Source organism: Triturus cristatus, chromosome 10 (assembly GCF_964204655.1).
Source record: "Triturus cristatus chromosome 10, aTriCri1.1, whole genome shotgun sequence".
In the NCBI taxonomy this organism is placed as follows: Eukaryota; Metazoa; Chordata; class Amphibia; order Caudata; family Salamandridae; genus Triturus; species Triturus cristatus.
Genome location: NC_140593.1, coordinates 1,219,442,581 through 1,219,465,780, shown reverse-complemented (window position 1 = coordinate 1,219,465,780; position 23,200 = coordinate 1,219,442,581). Strand labels below are relative to the sequence as shown.

The 23,200-nt window shown below is 46.5% G+C and overlaps 1 protein-coding gene across 1 annotated transcript in view; it reads right to left on the bottom strand.

The window, feature by feature from the left end:
• Positions 1-10,756: 10,756 nt before the first annotated feature.
• Positions 10,757-23,200, bottom strand: part of TKTL1 (transketolase like 1) — an 80,359-nt gene continuing 67,915 nt past the window's right edge. Inside the window, exons 9-14 of the mRNA XM_085629748.1 lie at positions 22,951-23,107; positions 22,475-22,605; positions 22,300-22,383; positions 20,874-20,970; positions 12,195-12,314; positions 10,757-11,773 (exon numbers count right to left, since the gene is read on the bottom strand). Coding sequence (XP_085485874.1) covers positions 11,601-11,773; positions 12,195-12,314; positions 20,874-20,970; positions 22,300-22,383; positions 22,475-22,605; positions 22,951-23,107 — 762 coding nt within the window. The 3' untranslated portion in view covers positions 10,757-11,600. The remainder of the gene's footprint in view (positions 11,774-12,194; positions 12,315-20,873; positions 20,971-22,299; positions 22,384-22,474; positions 22,606-22,950; positions 23,108-23,200) is intronic.

The following is a 23,200-nucleotide window of genomic DNA, read 5'->3' as shown; positions in this document are numbered from 1 at the left end:
AGCGCCTCGTGAAGAGGGCGCATGTAAAGGCGACAGTGTGGAACTAGTAGAATGCAGGAAGACATCATCCCGAGCAGGGATTTGAAGAGGCACACTAAGACTTTTTGGATCGTATGTGAATCGCCAAGGAAAGAAGCTGGTCTCCTCGCTTGTGAGGGAAACGCTTTCTTCTGGGTCGTGTCGAGCGTAGCACCCAGGAAAGTTATACGCTGGGAAGGCCAGACTTTGATTGAGAGTGAGCCCCAAGCGATCGAAAAGCTGTACACAGGCGTCGGAAGACCTGGACGCACCTTCTAGAGAGGGTGCTTTGACGAGCCAGTCATCCAGATATGGAAAGACCTGATGGTGTTGTGAGATATGCGGCAACCAGAAAAAGGCATTTTGTAAAAATGCGTGGTGCCGATTTGAGTCCGAACGGTAGGACACGGAATTGGTAATGTCTGCCCGCTACTGCGAATCTCAGAAATTTGTGATTGCGATGGATAGGGATGTGAAACTAGGCATCCTGAAGGTCTAAAGACACCATGTAGTCGTCCGCATTGAGATGTTGCAGTACTTCCTGGATGGTAACCATACGAAACGTCTGCTTTAAGAATTTGTTGAGACTTAAAGTCTCAAATTGGTCTCCATTTCTTCTCCTTTTTGCGTACCAGGAAAAAACGGGAGTAAAATCCCTTCCCCCCTTTGACGAAGAGTAACTCTTTCTATAGCTCCCTTCTGGAGCACAAATGAACTTTCAAGGAGTAGAGCATGTACATTTATGAAGCATAGGTCAGGGAGGGGGCTTGGGGAGGAATTTGAATGAACTCTAGTGAATGTCCGAATTGAACTAGTTGCAGAACCCAACGGTCCGTTATTGGTTTCCAATTCTGTAGGAAGTGGGAAATTCTTCCTCCAACCTTTGAGGGCAGAGAGGAGATGGAGACCAGCGGTAGTGGAAAGTCATTGTCACCGAGCAGTGTCTTTGTTGACCTTTGCCACGAAAGGAGGACTTAGTGTAGGTGGATTGGTGCGGTTAATATTGCTGGTATTGTGGCCGATATTGCTGATTGGAAGAATAGGACTATCGGTGTTGGTAATCACCTCTTGCAGAGGATTGTCCTCTTGAGCCCTGAAAAGGTGTTCTTGAATTGAAGGGTAGTCAAAGCTCTAGCTGTGTCGGTATCCTTTTTTATACCCTGAAGAGCTTCATCAGTGTGTCCTGACAAGAAGCGGACCATCACAGGGCAGGTCCAAAACTTGTTTGCAATTCCGGTCGGAATGAAGTAGTCTTCAACTGACCCTGGAGCCGTATTACAGCTGCGCCAGCCAGTTGGCGAAATCCAGTAGAGGCGATATCCATCGCACAGTCTCTCGGATGCAGAAAGTTCGCCCTCCAGCAATGTTTTTTTGCTTCTTCCTTGGCGTCATCTGGCAAGGCCGCAAGATATGGAGCAATATCTGCCCACATCTGCCCGTTATAGCGTCCCAACAGTGCCAATGAATTGGATGCACGCACTGTTAATGCAGAAATTGACGAGTAATGTTTACCGATATTATCAAGCCGTCTACAGCCTTTGTCCAGAGGAGAGGTCAGCAGAGCGGAAGGATTTCAATTTCCACTGAGCAGCTTGTGTGATGAGTCTGGTTTGGGATGTCCAGTTAGGCAAGCTGGAGCAGTATCTGGAGCTCTAATTTTTATCCAGACGAGGCAATACTGGAGGCACTGAGGAAGGGTTTGCATTATTTTAACACCCTGATCCCATATATAATCTATAATAGGGATAGATCTGACTGATTTTTTTAAGGGACTCTTCAAAATCATAAAGGAAGCAATCCTGCTGGTGTGAAGGCATAGGTATTTGGAAACGCTGCGCCGCTCTTTCCACTATGTTGTGAAATCCCCCAATGTCCTCCGGAGGTGAGTCAGCTTGAGCGGGCACGGGGTAAGCTGGACAGGGGAGTACATAATCGTCCCACTCATCATGAGTTGATTAGGAATCTTGAAGTTCCCCTTCCTCATGTGGATCCTCCTCCTAGTCTGTAGAAAGCGGAGGTGGTGAAGTGACAGGCCCAGACTGCAAATTTAAAGGTGGAGGCTGCGTTCTTGGCAGTGGAGACACAGCTGAAGGCAGAGACGTTGCAGAAGTGGGACATCTGCTTATAGTCCGTAATGAGGAATTGCAGATCAGAAACTAAAGATACAGGCAGACAAACCATGGGTGGTGGAGGTGGATGGTATTCTGCGGGATAAACTGCCTGATCCTCCTGTACTTGATCCTCAGTCTGAACTGTCCTGATACACAAGTTGAGATGGATTGTCGCGGTCCTAAACCTACTGCCATCATCAAAATCTTCCTCCAAAAGGTGTGCTGTCGGCAATAGCTGGACCCTACTGGTCGACGATGGAGTAGTCGTTGACGTAGATAATGAAGAGACGCGACAGAAGTTGAAACGGTCGTCGACGTCACAAGGCTGTAGACGGAGATTTCCTAGTCGTCTAGGCCACCGTCGACAGGGTGGAAGAAGGCTTTTTGAAGGTGTGAAGAACCTCCTGAGGAGAAACCTTCTCTGAAAGCCTTGGGATGTACCTCTGAAGACTTTATGCGCCTTCTTTTGAGGTGGCTGCGACGACAGGCCTGGAGAAGCCTCCCTTGGTCTTTTCTGAGAGGACCGAGAAGCTATGGAAGAGCCCTCACTCCTCAGAAGACAGTACTTCTACTTGGTCTTTAAGCCTCTGCAGCCAAATTAAGAGGTGTCCCTCACGATCTTTGAGGAAAAGGTACAACATACCAGAGTCCTTTGAGGAGTGATCTGGATAAAGGCAGTAGAGCATCCTTGTGTTGGTCATCCACATTAAGTCTTTTTTCCACAGGAAGCACAAGGCCTAAAAAGCCCTTTGGAGTATCTGCCATGAACTGGAGAACTTCACCCCGAAGATGGAAAATTGAAGCACTGGAAATCCTAAAATAAGGAAAGCTGAGCAGAGCTCCGAGGAGACTCCCTTAGCACGACGTGCGGTAGAAAGTGAGGGACTAGAGCTCCTTCCAGGAAGGTTCCGGAGGGTGGCAATAGCAGATTGTCTCTACTCCAAAGTTTGGTCCTTTTTTTTTTTTACAAAAGAACATGGATATGTTACTAAGGTGAGGCCCTTGGCCTATTACTCTGTACATTGAGACATTACTTTATGTACCGGGCCTCCCATCCCGACGAGGGGGAATGATGCAGGCATGTGAATCTATGAAAGATACCCCAATACTGGATAAAGGGCTTCAAGTCCACCTACTGGTTACCATTCGCAGGCTACATTGTCACTTTGTCGTCCTCCAATAAGCCACTGCGGGTCAAGACCCAGAAAATGTGTGGTGCCGCAGCCAGGGCGACTGATGCTGGAATCTGGGGCCCACTCGATCTCCGGCACCAGATCTGCCCAGCACCATTTGACTCTGGGCAATAGCTTCCTTAATCTTCCAGATAGTTACCCGAAGGCATCCTGGCGCTGGGGGCTGTTCGCACTTCACAAATACTGGATTAATATTAAACTTCGGGTCTGTCTGCTGATATTGAGGTATGAGTTTTAGGACAGAGCTTACAGTTTGGTGCTGCTTTCTACATTGTGTTTTCAAACTTCATTTCTGCACATTGTTAATCTAGGTCTGCATCTTTAAGCAGACTCAACTAAAAATCTTGTGGTTTGGATTAAGCGATTTTAAAGTATAAATGGCACACAAGAACAATTGTTACTTACCTGTAAACAGGTGGTTCTCCAGTATTGGTGTCTTTCATAGATTCACATGCTTGAATATTCCCCGTCGGAGTGGGAGTCCCACGGTAAATAAAATAGCAATATATATATATAGCAAAATATATACATAAGTAATCACATAATTAGCGTTATATAGGTGTAAAACACACATAGTGTACCTATAAGAGAAAACTCCATAGGAATACAATGGAGAGAGACAAAAGACTTTTGTAGTCTGTCATTATGTAAGTCCGAACTCCAGCCAATCAGGCGTCAGCCCCTCTCTAGAACCTTCTCAGAGCTTCTCACCTCAGATTTTCGTACCACAAGAGTGACTGTAGAGTGCATGAGGAGAAGAGAGCCTCTGAAGGGAGGAGGGAGGGTCGCATGTGAATCTATGAAAGACACCAATACTGGAGAACCACCTGTTTACAGGTAACTAACAATTGTTCTTCTCCAGTATTAGGGTGTCTTTCATAGATTCACATGCTTGAATATAGAATAGCTAGCAGTAACAATCACCATTGTTTCCATGCCAAAATAGATTCAAAATATAAAGATAATCAATCTTCTTATGCATAAAAACAGTATCGAACAACTGTAACATTGTAAATGCATAATATATAAAAGGAAACAATATGGAGGTGGGAGGAAGAGGCTCACCTTACTTAAAAAGATTGCGCAGCACTGCCTGTCCCACTGCAGCATCCTCCTCGCTTAAAGTTGCCAAGCAGTAGTGCTTAGTAAACGTGTGTCTGGTCGACCACGTAGCTGCTCTGCAGATGTGTTGCAAAGATACTCCAGCAAATAAGGCAGTAGATGATGAGACTGCCCTAGTGGATTGTGCCCTCACTGGAGACTGCAGAGGCTTATTTGCCCTTTGGTGACAGAAGACAATAGCTGCCGAGATCCAGCGTGCAATCGTTGGTTAAGTAACCTGACGTCCTTTATGACAGCGTCCATATGCTATAAAAAGTTGATCGGATTTCCGGAAAGAAGCTGTCTTACTGATGTAGAACTTTAGACACCGCTTCACGTCCAAAGAATGTAATCTTTGTTCTGCAGGTGTCTGAGGATTGGCAAAAAAGGTCTTTAATATTACTGGCTCATTCATATGAAAGTCAGTAGGCACCTTGGGTAGAAATGATGGATTGGTGCGTAACACTACAGCATCCGGTTTGAACTGCAGGAACGGAGGTTTGATGGTAAAAGCATGGATCTCACTGACACGACGTGAAGACGTTAGTGCCAGAAGTAGTGCTACTTTCCAAGTGAGATATTTTAGGTCGGCCTTGTGAATGGGCTCGAACGGAGGTCTCATCAATTGCGCTAACACAACGTTGAGGTGCCACAAAGGAGGAGGGCGCCGAACTGGCAGAAATTTTCGGAATAAGCCTTTAAAGAATTGGCGGATTATTCTTGAGGAACAAAGGGAACTTGATCCATCTTGCCGGAAACGGGAAATAGCTGCTAGAAAAACCCGTAGGGTTGCGAGACAGTCCAGAACTGGCTAGGTGCAGGAAGAATGGTAGCAATTGCTCTGCCGTGGAATGTGTCGGATGGACTCCGTTAGCAGCACACCAATGGCAGAATCTTTTCCATTTGAACTTGTACGTCCTGATTGTAGAGGGTGCTCTTGCCTGGGCCATAATATCCCTACAATCCTGTGGGATGTCTAGGTGGGCGAACTCATGGTGTTCAGGTTCCAGGCCGATAAGCTCAGTGAGGAGGGATTTGGATGACAAATTCTCCCTTCGCTCATAGTGAGCAGATCCGTCCGATGTTGCAGGAGGATTGGTTGGCATTGGGACAGGAGGAGCAGTTCTGAGAACCACGCTTGCCGTGGCCAGCGCGGGGCTATTAGGATCAGGTGGTAAGGTTGTCTCCTCATCTTCCAAAGAACCCGAGGTATGAGGGGTATTGGAGGAAAGGCGTACACAAATAGATTGCACCAGTTTATCAAAAGGGCATTCCCTTGTGATTCCTTGTGGGGATGCCAGCTTGCGTAGTTTCGGCATTTCCGGTTCTCCAGCGTAGCAAAGAGATAGAGTTGCGGACGACCCCATAGTTGGAATATCTTCTCTAGAGTGGGTTGGTGTAACTCCCACTCGTGGGTCGACGAGGAGGACCTGCTCAGGGAATCCGCTAGGACATTGGATACTCCTGGCAGGTGTACTGCCGTAATCATGATCTGATGACTGAGAGACCAGTCCCAAATTCTTTGAGCTAGCCTGGAGAGACTTGGGGGATTTTGTTCCGCCCTGTTTGTTCACATAGTGCATACAGGTTGTGTTGTCTGTCTGTATTAGCACGGACTCTCCTTGGAGCAAAGGTAGAAATGATTTTAGAGCCAGAAAAATCGCCATCAGCTCCAACTTGTTGATGTGCCAAGATCTTTGATGTGTTGACCATCTTCCCTTCACAGAGAGATCCTCCAAATGTGCGCCCCATCCCTCCAATGAGGCGTCTGTCGTGAGTGTCCTGTCCGGTGGCAGCGACAGAAAGGACATGCCTTCCGTCAAGTTGGCTGGAATTGTCCACCATGCGAGTGCCGACTTCATTTGATCTGTGACACATCATGTTGTGGAAAGATCCCGTTACCTGACGCCACTGAGCATCCAGAGCTTCATGGATAGGACGTGTCCTCAGCCGGCAAGGAGGGATCAAGGCGAGGGATCAAGGCAATGGATGACGCCATTCCCAGAAACGATTTTAACAGTCTCACAGAAACTGACTCTTTTGATCTGATCAGAGACACCAATCGCAGCATCTTTTGTAGACGCTCCTGGGAGAGAAACGCCCTTGCTGACACAGTTTTCAGAGTTGCTCCCAGAAAATCTGTTGGTACGGATGAAGTTGGGATTTTTCTGCATTTACGGACAGGCCTAAAGAGCGAAACACGTTCTGGCACAGAAGAGTGTGTTGTCGCAGGTGAGTGCTTGACTGAGATTTCAGGAGAAAATCGTCCAGGTATGGAAATATTTGCACTCCCTGGAGTCGCAAAAACGCTATTACTGGAGCTAGTACCTTCGTGAACACTCGAGGGGCCGAGCGCAGGCCAAATGGTAACACTTTGAATTGGTAATCGTGTTGACCCACTCGAAAACGCAGGAACTTTCAATGCCGCTGTAAAATAGGGATATGAAAATAGGCATCCTGGAGATCTATCGTCGCCAGAAAATCTTCCTGCAAGAGTAAGCGCAAGATGTCTACTAGTGTCATCATACGGAAGGATTGGCTCTTTATACATTTGTTTAGTGCCCTTAGATCGAGGATGGGCCTCCACTCTCCGTCTTTGTGATCAGAAAGAACCGGGAATAAAAACCTTTTCCCTTCTGAGACACTGGCACCAATTCTATAGCTCCTTTTTGCCTTAAAAGTCGAACTTGATGCAACAGTTCTTTCATGTGAGCTGGTGGCGGTCCGGAGGGTGGTGTGGGAGGAGGGAATTTGGTGAATTCTAAGGCGTGTCCCTTTTTACAATGTCCAAAACCCAACGGTCCCTTGAGATGGAGGACCATTGGGAAAAGAACAGAGAGATTCGACCTCCAACCTTGTCCGTCTGGTAAGAGTCACTGTCTCTTTGACGCGGTTCCTCTGTATGAGGATTTTCCTCTATATGACTTGGAGGTTTGCGGTCGTGATGCTTGCTGTTGCTGGCCATAAGAGTAACGGTTGGATCCTTGATTGTAAGGTTTGTATTTATTGTCTCTTCGAAAACGAGGAGGTGCCGCGTCCGCGTGCACCACGAAAATTACTCCTCTGAAATTGAAGGTTTCCTAACGATCTAGCTGTCTCAGTATCCTTCTTTATGGACTGTAGAGCTTCATCGACGTGGCTTCCAAATAACGACTCCGTCATATGCCATGTTAAGGATCATGGACTGTACCTCCTGACGAAAGGATGTCGATCTTAACCATCCTTGCCTACGCAGAACAGCTGCTCCGGCAAGCTGACGGAATCCCATGCAGGCGATGTCTACTGCACAATCGATTATTTCCGCCGATGCCGCTTCTCCCTCTTGGAGCAACTTCATTGCCTCCACCTTAGATGGCTCTGGCAACTCCTGAACCACATCCGAAATATCAGCCCATACTTGTCTGTCATATCGTCCCAAGATGGCCAAGGCATTAGCTGCTCTAACCACAGTAGAGGCCATAGAAGAGAATTTACGCCCTATGGCATCCATCCGACGTCCGTCACGATCCGGAGGTGAGGTGATAGAAGATGCAGGATTTTTCGCCTTACGTTGCGCTGCCTGCGTAACGACAGACTCCGGTTTAGCCTGACCCGTGAGGCATGCTGGGGTTCCTATTGGTGCCTTATATTTCTTTTCTAATCGAGGCACCTGTGCTGGCAAGGTATTCGGTGTCTGCATGAATTTCTTGCCTTCTTCCCAAATAAACTCAACTATGGGAATAGCATGAGTCTGTTTGTAAGGTTGATTCTTGAAATCATAAAGGAAGCATTCTTCCTCCCTGCGCTCCGTTGTTAGTTTAAAACGGTGTGATGCCCTTTCCATCAGTTGGTGAAAATTGGCTATGTCCACTGGAGGTGAATCCCCTGTTACTATCTGTGAGGGGGATGGTGTTTGTGCCTGGTAATTGTCCCACTCCGCCATATCATCGTCATGGTCATCCACATCCCCATCATCTGGGATTTCACCCTCTTCTGTGTCCTGAGGGCCTTCCTCTACAGGCTCATAGTGAGGCAACAACCTTTCCGGAACCTGTCTTGGAGGTACAGGCGGCATCTGAGGAGCAGGATTTACAATAGGTACCGGTGGAATAATTGCCGGAATCACCGGGGCTGACGAAACCTCTGAACGTTGAGGGGATAGAGGGAACCGTTGGTTGTAGTCGTCCAACATGCGTTGGAGATTAGTAATGAGCGACAAAGGAAGAGTCGCAGTTTTATGCTTCGGAGGGGCCTGGTGTATGTAAACCGGATCTTCATCCTCACTGCTGACATCCTGGCATTTAATAACTAAGTCGGACGGACTTTGTGACGTTCCAAAAGACTCCGGTAACCCCTCGGACTCCTGATCAGAATCCGTAGCGAATGGTGAGGGAGGCTGTGCATCTCCACAGGAATATTGTCTTCCTGGCTATCCGGGCCCACAGTAGGAGGTAATGGTGTCCAAGAAACTCCAGTTAAAGATGAAACCGACGCTGAAGTTAGCGGAGGTAGTTGTTCCCTTCTTGTTTTCTGGGTAGACGCAACGCTGCTTATTTGTACCCTTACGAATGCCTGTGGAGATGCCCTCGTCGACGGAGCCGTCGTCGACGGAATGATGGTCGACGGAATGATCGTCGACAGAGTCTGTGGCAACAAAATCTATGTTGTCGGATCCGCCGTCGACGAAGCCGCCGTCGACGGGGCCACCGTCGACGGGGCCGCTGCCGACGGAGCCGTCGTCGAGGTCTTCGTCGACAAGGCTTTCGTCGACGGAACCACCGTCGACTGTCGTCGACGGGATCTTTTTCTTCGTCAACGGAGTGGGCGTCGACGAGCTAGACGACGTCTTCGTCGACGACACAATCTTCGTCGACGGAACCTTTACCTTTTTCGTCGACGTCGAAGTAATGGGCAAAATAGAAGTCACCGCCCTCGAAGAACTGATGGTAATCGTCGACGAGGACAACGTCGACAGAACGCTCGTAGACGACGAAGCAGCTGACGTCATCGTCAGAGTCACCGTCGACGAGGTAGAAACAGCAGATCTCGTCGTCGGGAGTATCGTCGACGAGGCGGACAATCTTTTCCCTGAGGAATGGGAAGTAGACGCCTCAGCAGCCTGAGAACAGTGTCCCTTAGGCGACAAAGCAGTAGGTGAGACAGCAGAAGTGGCAGCTGTCAAAGATAGTTTCTTTTTCTTCAGGAAAGGAGATGGTAACTCCTGCACACTACTGCGCTTAGAGGCTGGTTGAGAACGACCAGAAAAGAGACTCAGAGAGTGGGTTATCCTTATGTCGCTGTAGCCATAATAACAGGCGGCCTTCTCTGTCCTTTAGAGTTTTTGTAGAAAAGGTTCTACAAAATTTACATTTTGCCACTTCATGGTCAGGGTATAAACAGTAAATACACTTACTGTGTGGGTCTCAGAAAATAAACGCAGCTTTCCACACGAAGAACATGGTCTAAACAAAGTTCTTACTAGAAGACATCCTCACTGACAAAAACTGAGCAGAGCTCAGGGAGACTCCCTGTCACACGACGTGCGGTAGAAAATCTGAGGTGAGAAGCTCTGAGGAGAAGGTTCTAGAGAGGGGCTGACGCCCGATTGGCTGGAGTTCGGACTTACATAATGACAGAGATAGACTACAAAAGTCTTTTGTCTCTCTCCATTGTATTCCTATGGAGTTCTCTTATAGGTACACTATGTGTTTTACACCTATATAACGCTAATTATGTGATATATATATATATATATATATATAGCTATTTTATTTACCGTGGGACTCCCACTCCGACAACGGGGAATATTCAAGCATGTGAATCTATGAAAGACACCCCAATACTGGAGAAACATTCATACTACTTGCTGCGCATGCCCATTTTGTTCCCTTTTAGCCATTCATACCCTTGCACTGATTTCAAGTTTTACTCCCATAATCATACTACTCTACACCACTATCATGGCTAAAAGTTAATGGTGTAGAAGAGTGAAAAGCAGCCACACTGCTGTACGTGGCTAAAATAGCTCACATTGCAGAAACCTATTGGTTTAGCCAATGTTTGTGCCCCACATGATTGGGATTATATTGTAACAGGACCAAGGCGGATGAGGACCAAAAGATTGTACAACACCAGACTAGAATGAACAAGCAAAATAAGCCCAAAATTCCTTTTAACCCCTTGCATGCCCGCCCCTTTCCCCGCCCAGTGCCGCGCCTTGCATTAGCGGGCGGAGTTCATGACGAGCTGGACTCGTCATGGGCACAGCGCCACCGCAGCCCATAACGAGTCCAGCTCGTCATGGGCACTGAAGGGGTTAAGCTGCAGAGTCAAGCAAGAAGCACACAAAGCAAATGAGGGTTCAGTAATTAGGTTTAATGGCAAGTGTAACATTAAGTGCAGCAGCCACTGTGTGGTCCATCAAACATTGGTCACTGAACATGGATCCAAATTACTTCAGAGCTAGTAGAATACATGTTCATAAATGATAGTGTGAACAGTAGCCAATGGTCACTACCTTCTATAATCTTCAAGTAAAGACCCAATGTTCCCTCTGTTATAGGGTCATCAGAATGAGCACCTTTGCTATGGTTGGTCCATGAAAACGAGAAAGGTAAACTTGTGAAGGAGAGCAAGGAACGATGTCATTTAAGCTACTGGTATGTAAAACAAAAGCATTACAATTGCCTTCTATTCTCTCCCCCCCCCCCCCCCCCCCTCCAAAAAAAAACCCCTGATGAGTTCAGGAGAAAAGCTAATGTGGCTGTCAGATTAAAGGCTTTTTATTGATCCCAAAGGACCAAACAGTACTGTTTGTTAATATAGCCATCCTATTAACAAGCGTATGGTGTCCAGAAAGTACCCCATTCTTGCTAGCTAGGTTTCCCCGTTTCTCGTTTTATCCTCAATGCACATAGCTGTGGAATGGTCAGTATTTCATCCTTAAGTGCTTGGATAAGCTTGAAATCAAGGGCAGCAGAGTGCTACATTAAAGCATGTCACATTAGCCAGGAACCACTGAATTAATACCAATTTCCGTTCAACTTCCACAATAGCCTACAGTATATATAATCCTTCATCTGAAAAAATTAGAAATGTTTGGACATTGCCATTTACAACAGGGACTACCATAATTGCCTTCTAGCAGCCACCACTGCCAAACTAGACGCCTCATTCCTTAACACCAAATCAAAGGCCTTCAGTTTGCAAAGGTAGCCTTCACAGCTTCAACTATGCACTTGGCACTGATGCCAAACATGTCCAAGAGTTCATTAGGCTTCCCACTTCGTGGCACGCGGTTCACAGCAAGGTGCTGAACAAGGATTCCAGGTTCTCCAGAAACTGCTGCAGACACAGCCTCCCCAATGCCTCCTAAAACGAAAGAGCACATGTTAGAGGCAATCCTGAACGTTGTGCTTCCCAAATCAATGTTCAAGTCAAGCAAGTTGCAAAGGCGTACACAATGACATGGCCTCGTAGGTCCGCACTTCTAAAACCAACTAAGTAAAGGTTCCAAAGTCAGGCCAGTCGCGAGATTCCCATTTTAAAGTATGTGAAAAGTGGAAGCTATGGTACAGGGCCTAAGACATTAGACTGAAGAGCTGCATGACATTTCAGAGATTAAAAAAAAAAAATTGGTATGGCAAATACCTACACCCTTCTGGGTCACTACTTGGTGAGACTCAATGTCACCGACAAGAGGCCATCCACTACAACTCTTGTACAGTTACTTCTAGTGTTTGGCAGTGCTGTAAAGCAAGCATTATATTTGCAGGCCAAGCAAGGCACCTACCTTCTCTGTAGTGATCTTCCACAGTGATGATTCGACCTCCAGTGGCTCTGGCACTAGAGATTATGGTCGCTGCATCCAACGGCTTGATGGTGAAAGGGTCTACCACGCGCACGTTAGTACCTATGGAAAGACAGCAGTAACACTAAGCACCAAGCAAATCACAGCCCCTTCCACAGTAGACACAAAGGTCAGCTGCTTCTGCAATCATAAGTATTCAGCACTTGCAGAACCCACCACCCCGCCCCCCCCGGAAAGAAAATGTAAGTATGTCGCGTGCGTCGCTTGGCCACAAAACTCTCGATTGTCCGTGTTCATTTTAGGTTTAATGGGCAGCTCTAATCCATAGTCTATGCTGTGTAAAAGGAGAAACATGCTACCGAACATACCTTCAAATCTTTCTGCATTTGTAGGCACAGAGTTATGTTGTGTGTACAGAATACATGTAAAGTGACATCCAGCAGCCTTAAGTGAGAGATAGCATGATTATAGGTGGAGACAGACAGGACTAGAAGTTAAATGGACAGTACCAAATTATTTTCTTAATCACAGATCAGAAGTCAAAAGCAGGCCAGGAATTCCTACTGAGTGGAAAGGAAATGCTGTGGAATTGCCTTTCAGCCTATTTGCAATACAAAAGTCTTAGAGCAGTGGTACCCAACTTAATTACTAGAACCCAGGGACCCTCCCACGGAATCATTGTTGCAATCTAGGATGCCCTAGCCCCGATTATAAACCGACAGAACAAAGGATATGGCCACGACTCCGAGTGAGGTAAATTTCAAAAGTGTATGGCCATTTATCACGAGTGGCTAACAGCCACAGCCGTCACCCAATTATTTTAATTCCGTCGTTAAATGTAATGGTCCCATTTGTGCTGCTGACATTAGGCATCATTCATCTGGGTACACAGGTCTGGTTCGGCGTGGCAACAAAACGATGGCAGTATCTGTACAAGCATCTGATGAAATGTAAAGCTTGCCACGTACCAGAAGGCATTGTACAGTAAACGCACACTTACTTTGAGAAAGTCCTGTAGCACAGCTGCCCTCTACAGCAGCGCACCCACTGCACTTGCCTGCAATGTCAGCCTTTATGCAGTCCTGTACGCGACATGTTTCTATACTATAGAACTTACCCAGGGCACCACTCCTTTAGGGGTGAAGGGAAGGCAGGCATCAAGAAAAATCAAACAGTTACCAAAAGGCAAGTAACCTTTTCTGACGAAGACCTCTTTTTGGAGATTCCAACCTTAATAGGGTATCAAAGAACTTCGATGGAGGGAGTACTGCATAAAAACCAAGGAAATCAGAACACAACCTTGGTGAAGTACACATCGCCATGCCAGAGCGTAAAAGCAGTAGTATTTAGCAAAATTACTAAGCGATGTAGATGTGGACACCAGGCATAGGTCAACTACCATGTCATATGCATGAGGGGTGGGGCGGTGGCACACTAAGGGCACCAATTCTCACACGAGGGTCTTTGGGCAAAGTTGAAGTAGGTAATGATGCAGAGGATCAGCCATGCCGCTTCTTTGGCTTTTGCAAAGAGCTGATAACCGTCTGAAGTGAAATTGAGGTTTTAAACAGCGCACACTTTAGGATCCACCGTACGTAGCTGCTCTGTCCCATAGAAAAACAAGCATTGGCAAAGGCAATAGGGGTCGCCTTTAGGACTATTGGCTTTGCCAATGGTTTGTAGCCACGCTGAACAGCATCCAGGATGCTGTGCAGCATGGCTAAATTTCCACACAGAACACAACTTAATACTGGTTTTGTAAACCCCGCAGTCGCTCAAGAAGTTCGAGAGCCGTCTGTAGATGTCTGCGTAATCAAAGTGCCTCATCAGGGCTCTTGTCCAATCCACCGGATGATCAGTTAGGATTAGCGGTGATGGATTAAAACCATGATCTCTTGACTTGGTAAGAGTACTCTGCATCATTCAGAAACTGTCCATCACCACCCCCTTTTTCCCATACAGTTAGGATTAGCAGCATCCCCATATCTGTGAGGACTGTACGTTACCACTAAAGACAACTGCATTGTCTCTTGGGAAGGAACAAGACCGCACTGTTGAAAATCGCTCCCAAATTAGTTATATTTTTTGATGACGGAAATATTCCTGGTCTATTGGACACTCAAAAATCAGTGATGTGTTTCGCTATGTATCCAGGCACCTTGACCTTAGGTTGGTCTTTTCACACACAGTATTTTCTCCTTCATCGTTGAGACATTAACAGAAAAGCAAAAAGGCAAGGTCAGATTTTAAACCGAATACTTGGCGGACGGAAGCGCTCTACTTGTGTTACAGCTAAAATAGATATGTGGAAATAAGCCCAGGATACCTACTTTAAATCTGCTTGTGCTAGCTTTGTCACTGCTCACCAAGGCTTCACAACGGTGAAAGACAAAACTCAGATGTTCTCATAAGATTACAGGGTATGGAGCCTATGGGAGGCAAGCAAACCGATGCATTCACAAGGTCCCACGCCACCGACAAAAGAGGAAACGTGGGAATTTAACTGCACTGGAGGTCGGGAGCGGGGGGGGGGGGGGGGGGGGGGGGGTTAGAGAAAAAAAACGGTGCAGAATGGGATCCTGCAGCAGCATTTAAAACGAGCAAAATCACGTGACCTACCAGGAATGCAGCTGCCACTCTGCACACCACTGCTCGAGAGCAAATCGCTGTGGGAGTGACACATTGGAAAGGAGGTGGCCATTTGCATGCTTTCATTATTGAAAGACATGCAGAGGCCAATCCAATGTGTGGGAGGAGTCAGACCCAAACAGAGAAGTGGAGTGCTCACAAGAAGCCTCAGAGCAGCACATGTGCGCTAGGCTTGACCTAATGAGGGTTAACGAAAGGTTGAATGCTAATTAACTGGCAGGCTCACTTCAAAGGCAAATCCGTGGCTAGGACAGATTGGCCGGTACAAAGGAGAAGCTTAGTTTTCTACCCAAGTATAGTTTGTCAAGTTGTGCAACTCTACAGTCTGAAATTGCCATCTCTAGTAGGACTTTCAGAGAGAAGTTGAACCAGACAACTGTACATCTCCTCAAATAGAGATGCTACCAAGAATGTCAACACAAGATTCAAATCCAGCTTAGAAACAATGAATGGTGTCTGAGGAAGAGTGAAGTAAACCTTTTAGCAGGCACACATGGCAATCTAAACTGGGATGGCTGGTCGAGAAAAACAAGGCAGTCAAACTGACAATAATTGTAGCCAACTGCTGCTCTGCAATAGGACAACAAAGCAGGATTAAAAAGCTGGTCTTCCACGCTGGAAGGATAACACCCCCGCCACAGGGTGGGAAGAGTGCATCAACCAGTGCAGATACAGTGAAATGATAAAGGATCTGTACCATAGCCAGATGGCTCTGTAGATGCTGTAGCCACTGTTGCATGCAAAATGCAAGCCCTCAAACCATGGGGTGCAGAGTCATCAGGATTCATGCAGCATCAAGCATGGCAAGAAATGGACAAACAGGAGTCGAATCAGAATCCTCTGAATATCTGCAATTCTCCTCCAAAGAGGAAAAGCCTTCGAGTAAATGTTCAAGTACTCTCACTTTGAGTTTACCTTCTGGTTGGGAGGTGGAACTTTCCACCTTTCCTGTTGGAAAGAAAAAAGAATCCCGCCTTTATGCAGTCACTCCAGATTTTGCCCCTTTTGTTGACATTAGAACTGTGCACTTTCCCCCTTACTAACCAGCAGTAAAACACCTGTGCTACCCCTTGGTGCTGAATTGGCATATTCAGCCTACTGATCAGTCCCTAGTGTATGTTTCAAAGTGTACCCAGGGACTGGACATTAAATACGACTAGTAGACTACTGCACCCATTAGGCCATCCATTACAGCAGCAACGCAAACATTGCTTCAGGCCTACCATTCTAGAGGCATGAAAAGGGCTATTCGACTTGTCAAATATTTGTATGTTCCCTCCTATGTATGCCTTGACCCATAAGGCAGGATGCATGGCTTTTAAAACTAGGACATTGAGAAATTGAATATTAACAGATCCTAAAACCCAGAAGCTATTTTCACTGTTGCAGACCTAGCCGTCCCAAGTTTAAAACTTAAGTGCAGATTAATATAACAATACTGTAGCTCAGTAATGGGACCAGCTTGAAAAAGTTAACTATTAAATCATTAAAAACCCTATTCAGTGGTGGTCCTTATTAAAGAAAATAATGTCTCTACTTGAAATTGCTGGAAGCTAATTTGCATGGACGCTTTAGCTTCTCAGACAGTTATTAACACTGAATGGGTGTGAGATACCTCCCAGGAACAATAGGCTGACTTGACTGGGCAGCAAGTACTCATCTGAACCTCACAATACACAGCGAGGGCTATGGTCATCTGTTTTGCCACCAAGGTGTCAAATCCAGCTAACAGGTCTGCTGGGTTTACATGTAAACCATGGGACATTTTAAAGATAAGAGACCAGGATAAAGTCAATTGTGGATTCACTGTCTGGATACAGAAGATGCCTCAAATTGCATTTTAGTGTTGAATATGTTAGGGAACAAGCACTACCATAGGACACTCCACACGCCCAGCCCAAGTTTGGTTCTAGACTTTCAACATCTTGAAAATACCCAAAGTGGGTAGAGTTGGCCCAGGGAATGTGTACCCCATTAGGTGGAGTTTGCCCAGGATTATTTCTCACCCACTAGCTAGTGCCGGACAGAAACAATAGTTCTCGGACCCACTTCTGAACACGCTTGGACCTGAGCACGATCAGTAGAGGACAGGACATGCAGTGGCGTAACGAAAGCTGAAGGGGCCCCCCTGCAAGGTATACAGAGGGGCCCCCGCTCTGGATTTAATTTGGAGCTCAGGCCAGAGTACAGTGCTGGGGGGGCCTGCAGCTCAGGCCCACCCCCGCACTGCGGGGGCCTGTTACGCCCCTGAGGACATGCTGCAGTGACCAGAGGTGGGAGGAAACTGAAAGAGTCATAAGGCGGACCGGTTTAAGTAATCAGGATACAACAGGCCTTTGCCTGGAAATGCAGTTGACCAGTGGCAACAGGACCTGGACTGGACCCTGCTGTTGGCCTCTGCCTGACACCCTGAGAGTCTCCAAGGGCCTCCCCTTAGGTCCTGGGGACTTTAGAAGCATACTCCTGTGGTGGATTGGGACTCTGTCATAAGAAAAGAAAATAATTTACCGGAATAAACCTGCTTGGTGTATCCAATGCATGCTCCGTCACAGCGAACCTCAAATTGCACCTAGATCCGGGTCTGCAGTGACTCATTGGTGCTTAGTAGAGCCATTTCTACTCAAGTTCATATCTTCTGTACCCCATGGTGGATTTTTCACTTTAGGTTTACTCTTTCCAATTCAGTTGGTTTCGCATAGCCTTTTTACTGTTAAGATACTGAATAAATACTTTACACAGCCTCCCCAGTTCAGCCCATCAGCTATGCTGTAGCTATCAGGGAGTTGAGCTCCGATTAAGTGACTTTAAGGCTTCAGTTATTACTGAAGGTGGGTATTCATTCTCCCGTGCTCCCCCTTCAACAGCCCAATTCTCACCCGTCACTGCCCAAGCCAAGGAGAAATGATGTGCTTAAGGTTCACAAACCGCGCTGGAGACTCTGCTTTGACTAGCTAGTGGACAATTCACCACCACGACTACCAGCACTTTTGTAATGACCTGGTTTACCATACAAATGGCAACATTAGGTAGCATTAGGTAGCATCTTTCGGATGGAAAAAAAAAAAAAAATCTTTCCAGCGTCAAATAGTCATTGATTCCCAGCAAAACCAGTCTTGGCCAGAGAGCCGAATTTAAAGTCTGGTGGACAGGACAAACCTGATCCACTGTATCACAAAGCATTATTTCCTATGGCACTTTTACAGCAGACAGAATTTCAGTAACATTGGTCATGGAGAAATCGGTCCGCCAAATTAAAATCAAGCAGAGTTTTGAACTGGTCCAAATGCATGACCCAATTCAGAGGGTGGAGATCCAGTATGGTCCTAGATTTCCCTACTTCTTGGGGGACAAGTGGTAAACCAGTAGAATCTTTTGAATCTTGCTTCCAAATGGAGTGCCTCTAGGACCCCTTTGTTCAGCAGGGCCAAGTCTTGAGTCACCAGAACAGAGGGCGTGCGCTGGAGGGCACATCCTGAAATTTCCAAGAGACCAAGGGCAGGATATAGCTTATTCTATGGAGGATCCAGAAATACATTAGGATAGTGTTCCAATGAGTGGAAAGACGACCCCCCACCCCGCTCACCACTAACAATTCCAATAGGATAGGCTTCTCTAGCGAGTAGCTTGTAAGATACTAGACGCTTACCAGCTACCTGGGAGTAGCTCTTATGTGGGCAGCACAGCCTACTAAATTAGTTAGGGTTTGGTTGAATTAATATATGTACACTAAAATTTAAGTGTATTTGATATGAAAAGGTGTTTTCAGAAGCCATAATTTCCAAAGTATATTTATAGCGGATATTTGAATGAAACTATACAGCACTGGGAGACGTATTAGCAGTATTACCTTAATGCTGGGGGCACTGCAAGTATGGCTGTTTTATATTAAGCTTGTAGTGGCATTCTGAATTGACTAAGCCTTTTTTACAGTACTGTTGGAAATCCTGCATAGAGGTGATCACGACTGAAAATCCAGCATAGGGTGGAGGCTAATGTAATCTTGCCTCAGGTGTACAACACTTAGTAGCTTGGGATGGTTATTGAACACAAGTAGCTCTTGTTGGTGAAAGGTTGGAGACCCCTGCAATGAAGAATAGTAAAAGGGTGTGGGCAAAGAGTGCCGTTGAGGCAGAGCTAGCAAAGACCAGCAAAGATTGTACCCACCACAAAAGGGGTGGCAAATTTGAGCTATCTGGATTGGCTGTAAAGGCGGTCTCAAACTACCTCGATCAGTGGTTCTTAACCTGTGATAGAAAATAGTGCCACCAATAAAGTGCAGATAAACAAGCTAAATTGAAAAGGTCAAAAATTTCTTAAAGTTAGAAATCTGAAATTAGAGGCTAAAAATTAAGTTGGTATCCTCAGATTGATTTGTGGGACAGTGCATCAAAGATTATAGTATGGCCGCCTGATGCCTTAACTGAGTTTAGAAAGTCTTCAACCTTCCCATTAAAATGAACTCAAGAATATATTGTTGTGTATTGCTTAGAGTCAAGTAATCAAAATTGCTCTGGCCAGGGTCTCCGCTTACAATAATGATTAAGTAGGCGTCCACAGAAGCCAAAAGGTTAAGAACCACTGCCCTAGATAACCACTGAAGTTTAATGATGGAATGGCATTCCAACGAGTAACCCTTCACAGAACCACTCTCCAGGTGTGTTGCCTAGATTATCTCCCGAAGAGCCAGTTTAACACAGCCAAGCTTGGCATTGCAGGATGGTAGCCTCCCGATGCCATCAGATAAAACCAGTGTCCAGACTGCACTTCGGCATCTGTTAGACATCCAGTCACTGACGAAACTGGTAAAAGACTGGAGTCCAGGAAGCTGACCATCTGGAATTTTGCCAGTTACCACAAGATCTGGACATTCTGCTCTGCAGGCAGTTCGTGTTAGCAATACAGAGGGTGAGACTACCAGACTTCACAGCCCATAGTAAAGAGTTTGTCTGTCGGGAGTGCCGAAGGAAAGGCATTCAAGTGTTGCTTTGAGAAAGAAGCTAGACTACCAGACTTTCCAGTTAAGAGGGACAGAAAATGTGATTCACCCAGGTTAGGAAGAGTGTCCTGCTAACCACCCGACTGCTGGGCCTGAAAGCAAGGGGAGGGGATGGTCCCATACAGCCATGGGAGGAAAAAAAAAAAAAGCCTCATTAATGGGTAACAGGGCTTCTGCTACTGAGAAGCATTGCAAGATCTGTCATAAGAATGTGGCTTAACGGCTAGAGAGACTTTAAAGCAGGGTAACCAGGTTCGACTCTGGTGGGAGGCTCAAACATCTTGCAATTCAGGGAAAATCACTTAATCCTAGTGCCTAAAACAAATGCAACGTGCTCATGTAAAGCACGAATATCTTCCGGTAGAGTTTGCGCTATATAAAAAAACGAGACATCACCTTTACTGTTAGTATTACAGCTTAGGAGGAGGGGGGGGTGTTGACGACTGAGTTCAGTTTCTGAATCTCTTCATTCCAGTCAACATTTGGTGTCCAATGTGCTACAGCAGACAGAAAAGTCATGTGTAAATTAGCCCCTGCCCTGCTCCAACTGGAATAGTAGAATTTGCACTGCCAGACTAGGCCTCCCTCTGAACAGAGCACACAGTCACAGCCTATCTGGGACTCAGGAGCACAGTGCACCAGCCCAGGTCACCCGGAGGAAAATTAAGGAAAGTCTAGCATGAAGACAACATCTACAGTCACGTTTACAGGAATTTACTCAGATACTGCCCATTGATGGGGTTGGACAAAAGCATTTAAGGGGTCTTTAAGATGTGAAATATAATGGTATGGACTACACCGCGCTGCAGAACACTAGGGTATTAGTATTCCATCATCCAGAAAACTACAAACTTGCATCCCCCCCCCCCCCCCCAAAGAATGGAGCAAACTGCATTGTTCAGCCCCTAGAATCAAACAGAATGTAGTAGCCGCATTAAGAGAACACTGCTCCAAAATTCCTGCCCAATCCAAATATATAACCGGTGGAAATGCATATTAATCCATGTGTCACGAACCTTGTTTGGCAAGCTGATCGGCAGCCGCCAGGGCCTCATGCAAAGTGACTCCAGCTCCAACTATGGTAACTCGGTCGGTGTCACTTGACCGGACAACCTGTGGAGAAAAGTCCGCAGCACATTAGGGCATTGCTGGCAGGGCAGCCTCAGGTGGTCAGTCAGCTATTAGTCTGCAGTCCATGAGCTGTGCCCGATGGCGAGTGAGCGGAGGTAACTGGCATAGGCCAGATGCTTCCATTAGGTTCCCATAGAGACTTACACACAAGCATCCCCTTGCAATCACCCTAGACCCATGTAAGTGAGATTCTGAAGTCTGTGCTGCATTACAACAGAGTGCTGGAACACAAACTATTTGCACCATCTCCGAGGAGTCAAGGCAGTTAACCCAGTTAGACTGTAAGTGTTGTCAGTGTTCAGGGAGGAAAGTCAGTACATCGACCTAGAGCTCTTGCAAGACGTGCAGCCAAGAGTGCATTAGAGGTGGCCGACCCAAGTCACACGTCTTTAGTGCGGATGCTATACCAATTGCTTCAGCAACAGTCTAAACCTCCCGTCAACCCATCAACATTGATCCGTGGAGTGAATACTCCATGGAGGCCCACATTTGTTTCCCCAATTATTTATTTCACTTTGCAAGACTCGTTTTATAGCAATTTCTTATTCTCATATATCACATACATTTGATAGTGCTTTAAATGCATACATTTATAAAACCGTACATGAAAGCCAAATCCACACTATACTTCGTTAATCACCCTACTCACAGATCATTCACTTTTACATTGCTCCCATACACTCCATATATATGCACTAGTCCGTCACACTCCCAGAATGTAAATCTTTACCACCACAAGACCACCATTCTTTTGGGACTTAACGGATGTATCTTGATCTGGGTTTCCCCCCCAAAAATTGGTCAATGCACGTTTCAGCAGGTATGCAGGTACAAGCAACCACCTTCAGGACAGTTCTTTAGTTTCTTAATCAAGTCCATCTATCAAGTGTGTGGGGTCTAGTCATAGGTCTATTATAGAATGCAGCCGCTGTCCTACATTTCCAATTATTAATTTATCATGTAGCACTTTACATTGGGACACGCTGTAAATCCCCGCATAGTGCACCATCCAAAATCATAACTAGGATCCATGCAGAGTTAGGGTGCATCTGCAGTCTGTCAGCTTCTTGGAGCTCAGTACAAAAAAAAAAAAAAAAAAAAGCCCTCAAAGACGCCTGATGCATGCGTTTTTGCTGCGACCAGTGCCTTCCATATATGCAAGCTACAGCAGACGTCCTCAAAGTCGAAATGACCCTGCCGCTTACATACAAGCACAGAAAAAAGTGCATACCCAGTTTACTTACTGCCTGATGCCAACACGCTTATTTAATATCCCTGTATCGGAGGTACAAAAGCCTATTGTACACCCACCTTTGCTTGTCCAATTTCAAACTTCTCTTCAGGGGAGTAGATGACTGCAGTCTCGGGGCGGCTCGTTCGGATGAAGCAGATACCCTTGGATAAAAGAAGAAGGTGAAACCAGCTGCTCGAGTGAACAGGACAGGTTATTATAGACTAAGACCCCTTCCACATACAGGACAGTTACCTTGGTATTGGCGGCCAGAACAACAGCATGCTCCGTGGACACTGCATCACTGGGGTAGAAGACCGTGCACGTGGGGACAGCCCGGAACATCGCCAAGTCTTCCAGTGCCATCTGAGAGGGTCCGTCCTCACCTGAGAGAAGCAAAGCAGGTCCCAGTAAGGAAGAATTCTTCTCCACCTACCCCAGCTGAGGGAGAGCATCCCAGAACAAACATCCCAAGCGCCAACTACTACTTTCTCCCAGTCAAACCTCGACTGCCCAGTCAAACAGCACTGACTAACAAAGCTTGGCCTCAGAAGATCACCCCTCTTCTGACCATTCTTGTGCAACGGAGTGGGGAAATGGTGCGATTGAACAGTTTGCCATGGCAACTCCCATCGAGGTTTAAAAGTACATACAGCGGTTGGAAGGTGCACCCGTCGCCCCGCCCCCAAAGTTGAACCATGCCAAATCTACAAGATTTCTGCTTGACTTACCAATAGACACGCCACAGTGCGAGCCACAGAGGTTAACATTGGACTGGGAGATTGCACCCATGCGGATCTGGTCGTATGCGCGACTGAAGAAGGCTGCGAAAGTGCTGGCAAACGCCACGGTGCGATTACGGGTGGCACACCCCATCGCTACACTCACCTGAGGAGAAGCACAAGATGAGCTCTACAATGAAGTGCTGAAAAGAATGAGACCAGTGTGCACACTACAGCATTCACAAGGTGTAAATGACGA